At 43.6% G+C, this 11189-nt stretch overlaps 2 protein-coding genes across 2 annotated transcripts; one reads left to right on the top strand and one right to left on the bottom strand.

Moving 5' to 3' along the window:
* Window positions 1–1199: 1199 nt before the first annotated feature.
* On the bottom strand, window positions 1200–2096 carry LOC136544415 (syntaxin-132-like). Its single transcript, XM_066536589.1, has 4 exons — window positions 2053–2096; window positions 1740–1796; window positions 1488–1553; window positions 1200–1367 (listed from the first exon to the last, which is right to left on the bottom strand). Exons 1-4 carry the CDS (start codon window positions 2068–2070, stop codon window positions 1200–1202), a joined length of 309 nt encoding a protein of 102 aa, XP_066392686.1. The 5' UTR covers window positions 2071–2096.
* A 2945-nt stretch (window positions 2097–5041) lies between these two features.
* Window positions 5042–6844, top strand: LOC136546874 (GDSL esterase/lipase At4g10955-like). The gene is made up of 2 exons (XM_066538837.1): window positions 5042–5252; window positions 5800–6844. The coding sequence occupies exons 1-2, from the start codon at window positions 5155–5157 to the stop codon at window positions 6842–6844; spliced, it is 1143 nt and encodes a 380-aa protein (XP_066394934.1). The 5' UTR covers window positions 5042–5154.
* The last annotated feature ends 4345 nt before the right edge of the window (window positions 6845–11189 follow it).

Here is an 11189-nt window from a genome sequence, read left to right as displayed (position 1 = left end):
GGTGGCGGACACTAGCCGCGTTCTGGCGTCGAAGATGAAGTTAACGGCCGTGCTGGCTCGGTAGAAAGAGCCGCTGTCCAGTCCAACGATCTTGGTGCCCGCGGCGACGAACTCCGGGCACCCTCTGGTGGCCAGGCGGGCGACGAGTTTGCGGTGGCGAAGACGGCGAGCCCTGGAATCCACGTCGTACTCGGAGTCGAAGCGGGCTTGAGCGGCGAAAGAATCCACGCTGCCCTCGGACTCGGAGGAGCAGACGGAGCAGGAGTCGTCGTCCGCGTCCTCGGAGTAGGCATCGTCGGAGTCAAAATTGTCCTCGTTCAACTTGTATATGCTCACCCCAGAACTGCCGTCGTGATTGCTTAGTATGTAGAGGCGCCGCCGCCTTCGCCGCTGCTGTTTGTCGCCGTCAGATCTCCGCGGTGGCCTCGCCATCTTCTTGGTAAGATTTTTGTCAATGTCCTTTCGTATCTCTAATTTGCTGTATTATAGCCTGACAGTTGCTACTGCTAGTCACGACGACTGGCCGGTTCAGGCCTCCCTGATCGGCAAGAGCCCATTATATACCTTTGCCTTGCCGTACGCGGAGGCGGCAGGTTTACCATGCCGAGTTTGAGTCGGATTCGGGCATCCTTACCTGAAAGCTTTCCCCAAAGGCCAAAACAGAGTTGGATTCGTGCATCCTTACCTGAAAAGCTTGAAAAACAGACCTGCCTTCGTTCATCCTTACCAAAAAAAAAGTATTCGTACGTGTTTATTCCGGTTCTACTCTTGTGGTGATTTCTAAGAAAGTGATCACAGTCCTACTACAAACATATTAATGTATAAAAAATCTGCAGAAAAAACCAGCATGATAAACTGAAATTTCATTTGTTTGCAATAATCTACTTCCACGGTAAAGATTTTGGTTTTCATGACACTTTGGTACTAAAAGTTAGATGCTAAAAGTTAGATGCTAGATAAAAGATCGTGTGTCACAACTGGATAGGAAACTAATGCATGGAAATAATAAAATACTACAACAAGGATGCTAATCACGTTAAAGATTTTGGTTTTCATGACACTTTGGTATGTACTCTTACATGAATAAGGCTGAATGATATAGCCGAGAGAATTAGTTGCAACTTACACGAATTATAAGTAGACTAGTACGTTTATAGTACATGCAACAGAAGATTGTATTTGTTTTTCCTTGCTCCTCCTTACTTAGATTTAGCCCATGGCTTTAGAATCGAAAGCACAACTATGATGACAATTACCAGCAGAATGCTAATCGCAATCATCATGCACTTTCTCGACTTCTTCCGATAGCTCTTTGCTTCGCGGAGCGCTTCAGTACCAGTTACCACATGGTTCACAGCATTTTGAACCTGACGGTGGAAATTGATCAGCGCTCAAACTTGACAATTTTCCAGTAGCACTGATTAAATTCAGTCTCTTTTCTTTTCCAGTTACATATACTAATCAGACCAAGAAGTGAAGTTACAAACCTGATTCTCTATGTCGTCTAGAACCTCTCCTTGTGCATCAACGAGTACTGCCATGTCTGCAAAAATCTGAAAATAAACAGTACACGCCTTGGTTTAGTGGCCATGGGAATCTGGAAATTGATGTCATCAATTATGTTCCTGTTATAGATTATTAGATTATAAATAGTAGTAAACATTGTTATCTTGTAACAAAATATCTAAGTTGATGTTTTTGAACAACTTCGTCTAAGCTGCATTCTTGCCAGAAACTACCTGCTGCAGTTCAATGTCCCTCTCCCTTTCTGGCTTCTCATCCCTCTCAAAGGAATCCTGTCATAGAATTAACCGAACCGACAGCGGTTCCAACAAGCATATTAGTAAATTATCATGAAGACAGCCGCTACAAATTTTGCACTGAAAATTTGGTATCTCTGTTTTTGCAGGTTATATATCCCAACAGGAAAGTCAGTTAGCTTCAAAGCCAGATATTCTGACATGGCCAAAAATAATTGTTACAGTCTGAGTTCCCAGTATGAAAACTAGAATAAAAAGGAGAGACGATCTTGCAAGAACGAACTGCACATACCGTCAGAAGATGGTTCATCTTGTGGTCCTCGGAGAAAGAGACGGGGGAGCATTCCCTTGGGTTTCTCGTGCAGCAGTGCGAAGAACAGCAAGCCGCCGATGAAGAAGGAAACGATGTATTCAGAGGACTCTGGAGAAGCCGTTGTGACGAGGATAGCTAGGAGGAGTAGTAATAAACTATAGTCAGCAAGGATGATCTTGGCGACGCCGGCCAGCACTAGAAGCCATTAACTAGCAAGCAACCGGGTTTAGCAACTAACTAAAGAGACTTAATGCCTATTCAATGGTAATGACTACGCTGCTAACGGATGGAAGAATGCACGGCGTTCTCCTTAGGTGGTCTCCCGGTCATCCCCAGCGAAGACACGGCCGTGTTTATTTATTCACTTTTCTTTTCTGATGAAAGAATGCTATTTCTTCTCTATAAATAAATAATCTTTATTATTATTACTGATCCTCGAATCGCCATGAGTGTGTGGCGCGTGGGCTACTGGGCTCCATATGTCGCCCGGGTTTAATGGGCTGGGCTGGTATCGGTCAGTATCCTACCGGTGATGTGGCAGATGCTCGGTGGCTAAAGAGGCTGTTGGGCTACATTGGGCCTCATTATTCCAGCGCGAGCGAGATGTTCTGCAGTTCGAATGTTCGATCGGATGTACTCCTACGTTCTGCCTAGCAAGTATAGTTAAGTTCGTATTATTAGCTGTGTATTAGATTAGCAATGCACATAGACACAAGTGCTTGTCATCACAGGATCCAGCTGCTCTCGATGGACGAGCAAGCCGGACGAGTTGACGCACAACCGAGAGAGAGAGAGAGAGAGAGAGAGAGAGAGAGAGAGAGAGAGAGAGAGAGAGAGAGAGAGATAAAATCAACGGACACTTTTTTTTTATCTTGGATAAATGCTAATTGTCTAAATCTATATATCTAATAATAAAGAGATAAAATCCTATTTTTTTGTCCGGACATCCCTTAGCTAACTCTGTGAATATGAAAAACCGTCTATAGCCCTTCTCTTTATAATAACTAGGAATCCTAATCCCATTAGATCTCTCCGATTTCGGGTGAATAGTAATCTTAATCAAATAGAAAAAATATAATAATATGAACAACTAGGAATCTTAATCCAATTAGATCTCTCCAACTCCAAGTAACCGAAATAGGAATCTTAATCCAAATACAAAAATATAAGAATAGAAATCTAATAAAGAGGAAAGAATGGTATAATTTCTTTGTTTCGTTTCTTTTCTGTTCTTTTTTCACTTTTCTCTGGTTTGTTCGTTTTTACTTGCTCCGAGTACGTGTTGCATTACGTTCATTTGGACGCTTTTCACTTGGCTCCAAATATGTTCTGATTTTTTTCCTTGGCCATTTTCTAGAGTACATTCCAATTTTTGTCATAACTGTTTTCTACTTGGCTTCGAGTATGCTAAGAGTTTTTCTCATGGATGTTTTTGACACTACCTCGACTTTTCTGATTTTGTTTTCATTGTTTTCTCCACCTGTTTTTTTTTCGTGTTCTAATAAATATAATAAGAGTAAAAACAAATAATAAATAAGAGATCACATCCATTTTAATCTTTGACTCTTTAGAAAACAATAATTTTTACCACTAATTTAATTTAATCTTTGACTCGAACTCATGACCCGTGCTATAACTCACTACGTATTGGATCCCGTTGCAATGCACGGGCATGTTTACTAGTTGAAAATAAAAAAAGGACATTGTTCATAAACTCAACGGTTCACCTCATATTTATTTTATCTACCTACATAAAATTATATATCAGGAGATATAAGTTGAGAAAAACAAAATAGAGAGCTCCGGCAATTGCTCTTGCAGGGTGATCTGGCCGACTGGCCCTGCTGCCAGCCTCCGCCTCTTCCATGCGTGATCTGGCCATTGCCCTTGCAGGGTGACTAGGTGAGGAGGATTCAAGATCAGCCTGAATCGGTTAAAAGACACGTGCCCTTAACGAGGAAGGTTCGGAGTAAAATTAAATCGATTTGCATGCAAGTATTTTATTTGCGATTAATCCACTAGCCTGTTAAATTAACCAGGTCACCAGCGCATACCTTAGCGACCGAGACAATGTACGTCCTCATCACGCGTAGTAAGGCCATGTCTGCAGCCTATGGTCGTTCCAAACATGGAGCTGCCAAAATAAAAAATGAAAAAAACCTCCAATTGATGTGACTTTTTAATTGGAATCTGAATCTCCTACTACCAACCCGGCAGCCAATGCCTGCCGAGTGCCGACCAATGGAGCCCCATTGACCCGCCCCTAATAAGCATAATATAAGTTGAAAGCTATATATCGTATGAACGTCAGAGCCTTTGAGGTATAGAAAAACAATACTCCCTCGGTCTAAAAGAAATAATCTAGCTTTCCCAGAAATCAAATAATCCTAATATTAACTATAGGTTATAAAAAATACTATCAATATTTATATTTTAAATAGATTGATTATAACAATATACTATTTCATAATTAATCTCGTATTAGTTATTACGCGTAGACATAAAACTTGTGATTGTTTTTTTTTTTTTTTGGGAAAACGATATTTTTACTTTTCCTGGAACGGAGGTAGTACTCGACCTACTACGAAGATGCTCCAGTGGACCGGACGACTGTCGACTGGTGAACTACTTTGTTGCACAACTTGTGCTTATCAAGGTGCATTGACAGAGTCAACAAACACACGGAAGACCTAGCTTGTAGTACTAACTACTAATTAAATTAAAGCCACCATCTGTTCTTTATTTAGTTGGGCCTTGATAGGTCTCGTGGATCCTTGGCGAGCTAGCAAGTGTTCATAGTAAACGCCGCAATTGTGATGTCAACGCGGAGCCCTAGCGGAACTAGTCTTAAGTGCACTTCAACTTGTGCACATCGAGACACAGCACATTGTTATATATGTGCAGGACACAGTGATCGATCTTTCACGGCAAAGCACGCAGGCACAGGCACGAGCAAATACAACAGCACGATACTTGCTCTCTGCTGCATTGTTGCCTTCTTAGCTGCTGAGTGCTGATCATCATCGCCGGTGCCTCCGATCCGATCCTCTTCCTCAGCTCGATCGCATTATATTGAACGCCATGGGTTCTGCAGGCAAGGTATTCGCGGACTCCGGCCCGATGCATATGATGACGAAAATTGGCGCGGCTTCCTCTCCAACGGCGGTTGAGATTGACTGGTATGTACGCACGCACGCAGGCTCAAGATGCATATGATGCATCACACGTCTTCCTATGCTAGCGGCTCTATTCTCATTACCCTCAGTTTGGGGTATTTTTTACCAACTAGGACTAGTTATTAGCTAGCTAGAGTAAAAAATCAATGGCTTAAATTAACTAAGTTTGATTATGTACAATTGACTAAAACTAGTGGAAGGCTTGACTAGAAAATTAACCCATCACCTATTAATCCTCTGTTTGGATAGGTTAGAGTTAATAACTAAATTTTAGCTCTGGCTAATAACTAGCTAGCCCTTGGTATCAAACAAGCTCTTACTCAAAGTCACTTGTCTTAAGTTATACCCTGCAATTTACGAACTGCTGTCTTAAGTTATACCCTGCAATTTATGAACTACTGTACTACTATAACCGTCCAGGATCAATCCTCCTTTTACGCTTTAATTCATGGACTAGATATATATGTTCTGTTGCAATACACGGGCACGTTTGCTAGTAAATATAACGTGTCTTAAGTTATACCCTGCAATTTACCTTTTTATCTTTCAGGGACATGGAGGAGCACCGCCGGTGCATCACCGCCTGTCTTGTTAAAGGCACTTACCTTCTAGAGAGCGAGCGAGCCAATTGCTGGGAGGACGACGCCAATACCGAGCACCTCGCGCCGGCGTGGTGGGAGAGCTTCCACTTCCGCCGCCACCGTGTGCTTGCGTGTGTGTGCGAGTGCCTCCTGTGCAAGATCGGCCACCACATCCTTGCAGCCAGAAGCACGCCCTTCATCTACGGAGCTATCTTCGAGTACGTGCCACCGGCCGTCGCGCCCCGCCACCCGTCGGCTCCAAGCTACGTCGTCGCCTTCCGAGGCACCATGCGACGGGATCCCACAACGCTGGGCGACATGCGCCTCAACCTCAGGATCCTGCTCAACGAGCAGCACTTCTGCGGCCGCTTCAGCCATGCACGCTCAAAGGTGGAGGAACTCCTCAACTCCATCCCCAAAAATGGCGGCGCCGGCAGCAGCAGCGGGGTGTGGCTCGCGGGGCACTCGCTTGGCGCGTCGATAGCGTTGGATGTGGGGCGCCATATCATGACCGAGTATGAGCTGAAACTCCCGACCTTCCTATTCAACCCGCCACAGGTGTCGCTGGCTAGCCTGGCTCCGGCGATCAACAAGCTGCCCATCGCAGAGGTGGCGAAAAAGGGCGTGCACGCCTCGAGCTCCGCCGTGAAGCACGTGCTGGGGAAGACAGTTCTGAGGCCCCACAGGAGGAACATGGAGGAGAAGTTTGAGCGGCTGTCGCCGTGGGTGCCGAATCTGTACGTGCACCCGCGGGACGTCATCTGCAGCGGCTTCATCGACTACTTCGAGCAGCGGGAGCGCCACCCCCGCGTGGCCGCATCGGCTACCCTAATGTCGTACCGGGATATGTGCCGCTCTGCTATCGGCAAGCAGAATGATCGCCCGCATCTCCTACCATCCGCGGTACTGTGGAAGAACCAGAGCTCCCAAGGCAACCCACACGAGCTCCGGCAGTGGTGGCAGCCCCAAGGCCCGGAATTGGAGTTGACCAGCCAGTTATACAAGTGGTCTTGAGTATTGACCGGTCTTATACATGCTTGTTCCCATCTATTCGATCCCGTGGATGCTCAATATCAAAAAAAAAAAAAATCCAGTGGATGTTTGTAGTTTTAATTTGATGTGTTAGGACAAAGTATATTGGTGGTTGTTTCATAGATTATGGTCTTATGCTGTGCCACTAATCATGCGACATTGAATAACCAACTCATACATTGAATAATCTTTTAAGTTGCCTTATAGTAATTCAGTTATCCTTAATTTGTACAATCAACAAAAAAAGGTTATATGAGTTGTGTGGCAATACTAAATTGTACAATGATGAAATAGTTGTCTTATAATTCTAAATTTTTTCTTATGATGTGGTCACTTCACAATCACCTCTTTCTCTTACCTTTCCCTCTCTCCTCCACGTCATCAAAAATCCTATATGGCATTGTATGAGACGGCCTTTGACACTACTGACATGTAATAATATACCTGCCCTAGAGACAAACAAGTTCGATATGTAACATGTGTTAGAATTTATATGAGCTAGTTTCTCTGAGCCCATATGCAGAAATTCTAATAAATCTCAAAGGTGAATTGCACATGTTCTCTAATGAACTTTAACGTTCAAGCCCATGAGTAGAAGTAAAATGTGCAAAATTAATTAGTATCATATTGCTAGTTAATATGAAGGTACGAGGTGTGTGTGTGTGTGTGTGTATGGAGTGTTGAGTACCTAATAGCAGGGTTTATTACCTAAACCCCCGACTAGTGCCGAAACAATGCAATTAACCCCCTAACCGATTCCCTTGATCGGTTAGGGGCTTAGGGGCTACACTTAGCGGAGAAAAGGCCCATTAGGCCTGAGGCGGCCCACTCGCAAAGTGGCCTCGACACCTAGGAAGAATGCCATCGAATAGTCCCTCGATCAAGTCCCACACTTGGGGAGCTCCCGAGCATGCCCGACCTCGGACGGCCATGACCCCGACCAAGGGAGGTCAGGAACTATGGCTCCATGAGGACCTATCCTAGCTTCCTCCTACGGCGACGAAGGGAATCTCCTAGCAGATCTTAATAGGGGTCTAGAGCCTAACATGTGGGCAGAGCCACAAATTAAGCTCCAGATCCTATCAGGGCTCTGTCTCCTCACCCGCGCAAGGCTGTGTCGGTCACCCCTGGTCCAGGGTTGCACCCGAAGCATGACGCAACACGACAAAGAGGACGCGGGTTGTCTCTACATGAGGAAGACGATGATGCGAGAGGGTCCCACCACTACTACAGAATGGACTTGTTGTCCCGGGCGGTAACAGCCTTTAGTCTCGGTTACCGCGCCGGGACAACGATCCCGGGACTAAAGGTGGAACCTTCAGTCCCGGGTCATTGAGCCGGGACTAAAGAGGGACCTTTAGTCCCGGTTGGTAACACCAACCGGGACTAAAGGCCCTCCAGCCGAGCAAACCTGGCGCACCCTTTAGTCCAGGTTTGTAACACCAACCGGGACTAACGGTTCACCCTTTAGTCCCGGTTGGTAACCCCAACCGGGACTAAAGGTTCCTTTTCTTTTTCTTTTTTTTTTGTTTAATTTGTTTTCAGTTCAGTTACATGTATTTGTTTAATATATAATATGTTTTTATGTATGTATTCTACGCTGCTAATATAAATACACGCATACGTATAATTACATCTAATTCTCATCTTGAGCATTATTATATTCGAATAAAGTATGAAACTATATTATATATATATATATATATACAACGCTTTCATAATCTTGTTCTAAAAAATAATGATATCAATAAACATTTAATTTACATCATTTATTCCTTAGGATCAAAGTAGAACTCGCCGTTGGGATTTAGCACTTTTTCTAGAAGATATCCTGCTATTGACACTTGAACTGCTTTCAGATGGTCTTTTTGCATGACCCTTCGTTTCAACCATTCAGTCTTGCATTTGAAATAAAAGGAAAAGTATTAATACACATATATGTATATATATTCATTTAAAAATAAATAAAAATTGATATATACGTACTCTGAGGACATCTTCAGGAGTTCTTCTTATGTGCGCAGTGATAAATTCACAAACGTAGTATCCACACAAGTTATTACCTGGTTCCTGCCGCAAACACCACTGTACGAGAAGAAGATTATTCTCATCATCTCACACGTAAATTGAAGTACGATATAGTAATTAAACACGTGGGGAAGTGTATATAGTACAACTTACTGGTATTTCAACTACATTAAGTGGTGCCTTGCAATCCTTGCGATGTTGCCGAATAAACTCTTTTCAAACCCTGTGCGACCAATAATGTACGATCGTTAATAAATTATGGCAAAGTCTATTCAATAATAGTTGTGCGCGAGAGATCGAAATTACCCCTGGATAATGTCTATCATATCTTGGTATAGTGCCCGTTCTTTTCTCAACGAGTCAAAGATTAGTAACCGACTTGAGTTTAACTCAATGACAATGAGTATCCAATGAAAACTGCATTGGTTTATACACACACGTACATGCATATAAGTTGTATTGATATTACATAAAATGTGTAGACTACATTATTATTAACACTTACTCAAAGTTGTATGGGAAAAGTATTGTTGTCTTGTCGTGCTGCTTCACGAAGAACATCATGATATTCTCCTGTGCTTCAGATACCCATCGCTCCTTGACAATAATACCGGTTTTGAATACGATATAAGGATCAATGAAGCCAACACTGGTGTCTTGTATTCTTTGGAGCTCTGACATCTGGAATCTGTATATAAATATAAGTTACATGTGAGGATAATTATATACACGTATGCATGGAAGTGAGTTTATTAAATAAAAGTAAGAATCACTTACAAACAAAAGGAGCTAATAATTGATTTGTCCAGAGCGTCCATGTAGTATAGTTGATGCAATTCTTCGAAACTAATATGTAAGATGTCATCGCCATGGAAGTAATGATGGTCTCTAAATCTGACAAAGATCCACTGCTCACCCCTGCCACACGCCTGCATGTACCACTTGTTGAGCAAGTACATTTGCGTACCTAATTTATTCAGAGCCGCATGGTTGTATAGATTTTTGCCATATTTATAAGTCTTCCAGGTATCAACTTCCAGGTTCTGGATTGGAGCTTTGCCCATCAATTGATCCAAGGTTAAACCAGTATCTTGAAAAAAAACATTAAGGGCTTGAACCGACACTTCTCCAGAGTTGTCTGGTCGATAGACTTCTATGTTGGAACCATATTGATTAGCAACAATAAGATTTTGCATTGGTTGCTTCTGTTGTCCGAGCTGTGGGACATCCTTCCCTGATGTTCTTTTCTTTTTCTTATCTGCATCATGTGACTTCACGAGGGAGCGGTCATAGTCTGATAGTGGCGAAGGCTTACGAAGTTCAATCATCTTTTTCTTGTGAGCATCGACCTTCTGCCTCAGCACCTCTCATGGTAGGTAAAAGTACGGCTTCTCCTTAAGCTTTGCTTGACTCTTCTTTTTGGTATCTATAAAAAATCTTTCACTTTTTTGTCTTCTTCAGCTGCTATTTGCTCATCAGTCTTTTCAGAAAATATTTCTTGAGAAATAACTCTTTTTCTCGGGGTCTTCTTTGCCGCCGGGACCTTAGACGTCTTTGTAGTGCGTCGTTGTGGAGGGGGTGGGGGTGGTGTTGGAGACCGGCGTGGAGGCGATGTGGCCGGTGTTGGTGGAGACCGGCGTGGAGGCATTGGAGATCGTTGTGGAGGCGGTGGGGCTGGTGTAGGAGTTGGAGATCGTTGTGGAGGCGATGGGGCCGGTGTAGGAGTTGGCGATCGCCGTGGGGATGAAGTCGTCTCGCCCCCCACGACGCTGTGATGAGATGGGGAATGAATGATTAGGCTAGGCTGGGGGGAGACCCTGCTACAAAAACAAGTTGTGTGTCAATTATTTTTTAAGCCAATAGAAAATTAATGGAAAATAATATTTCATTCACTTTCATTCGTACCTAGGGTGAGGTAGGGGAAGCGGTGGCGCCCCAGGAATGATGATGAAGCGTTTGCGCCATTGAATAAATGTCTTTTCTGCTTCTCCTAGTGTCTTCTCCCCATCACCGCCTTCAATGTCAAGAGGAACATTGCTGTAACCTTTGAGCACTCTATCGACCGAGACACTAGCATATCCAGGTTGAATAACTGACCCATGGATTCTTGGTGTCTTCGTTCGGTCTATTGGAGATACAACCCCAACAGCCACCATGATTGATGCATTATTACCATCTAGAATGTGCAGCTCACATGTTGTTAGAGGCTCGGTAATGTCATCAACAGGGAAGTGCAACCCAGCGTCGTCTTGAATAACTGGCAGCTCCGTAGAAGCACAACTACTTTTCATCTGACCAA

This window comes from Miscanthus floridulus, chromosome 3, assembly GCF_019320115.1.
Source record: "Miscanthus floridulus cultivar M001 chromosome 3, ASM1932011v1, whole genome shotgun sequence".
Lineage (NCBI taxonomy): Eukaryota > Viridiplantae > Streptophyta > Magnoliopsida > Poales > Poaceae > Miscanthus > Miscanthus floridulus.
Note: the sequence above shows the minus strand (reverse complement) of the source record. Positions and strands in the feature narration are given on the sequence as shown.

Excerpts from the sequence above, each read along its gene's own strand:
- LOC136544415 (XM_066536589.1), bottom strand. Across the intron at positions 1,554-1,739 it reads GGGACATTGAACTGCAGCAG|ATTTTTGCAGACATGGCAGT; the intron begins GTAGTTTCTGGC and ends GTTTATTTTCAG. Across the intron at positions 1,368-1,487 it reads TAGACGACATAGAGAATCAG|GTTCAAAATGCTGTGAACCA; the intron begins GTTTGTAACTTC and ends TTCCACCGTCAG.
- LOC136546874 (XM_066538837.1), top strand. The coding sequence starts at position 5,155 with ATGGGTTCTGCAGGCAAGGTATTCGCGGACTCCGGCCCGATGCATATG. Across the intron at positions 5,253-5,799 it reads ACGGCGGTTGAGATTGACTG|GGACATGGAGGAGCACCGCC; the intron begins GTATGTACGCAC and ends TTTATCTTTCAG.